The sequence below is a fragment of the Arachis ipaensis genome, chromosome B03, assembly GCF_000816755.2.
Source record: "Arachis ipaensis cultivar K30076 chromosome B03, Araip1.1, whole genome shotgun sequence".
Classification (NCBI taxonomy): Eukaryota; Viridiplantae; Streptophyta; class Magnoliopsida; order Fabales; family Fabaceae; genus Arachis; species Arachis ipaensis.
In genome coordinates this window covers 115,236,066-115,236,493 of record NC_029787.2, presented here as the reverse complement: position 1 = coordinate 115,236,493, position 428 = coordinate 115,236,066, and the positions used below count along the sequence as shown (strand labels likewise).

At 39.0% G+C, this 428-nt stretch overlaps 1 protein-coding gene across 1 annotated transcript in view; it reads right to left on the bottom strand.

Annotated features, from left to right (window-relative positions):
* LOC107630953 (ethylene-responsive transcription factor ERF113) overlaps positions 1–428 on the bottom strand; it is a gene marked incomplete in the record, with an annotated part of 2,503 nt that overhangs the window by 1,333 nt on the left and 742 nt on the right. The window contains 1 exon segment of the mRNA XM_016334250.2: positions 1–186. Within this exon segment, the coding sequence (XP_016189736.1) occupies positions 1–186 (186 nt within the window).

Sequence of the window (428 nt, the reverse complement as noted above, 5' to 3'; positions counted from 1 at the left end):
TGATCTCTGCAGCCCACTTCCCCCATGGCCTCTGCCTCACTCCTCTGTATTTTCTCTTCCCTTCATTGTTCTTCCTCTTCTCCTCATCATTCTTCTTTAGATCTGTTCTGTATTCGTACACTACTGCATCATCTCCCATTTCGCTTCTTTCTCTTCTTGTTTTCCCGTTGATTGCAAGCTCTGAAACTGTATAATGAAATCCCACATCAGAAATGTTTGTGTTGCCAATCATTGCCATGTGCTATCATGACTTTCTCTCTCACTCAAAGTGTGTGTATATATGTCATGTCATTGCTATAAAAATGAATGATACAAATTCTGATTCTCTAATATCTTTTTCCCAACAGGGGCATACTTGCTAATACAACATTTCATTTAATATTAATCTTCAAAAGAGGGTCCTACCCCAAACTCTAGCGGTTATGTTC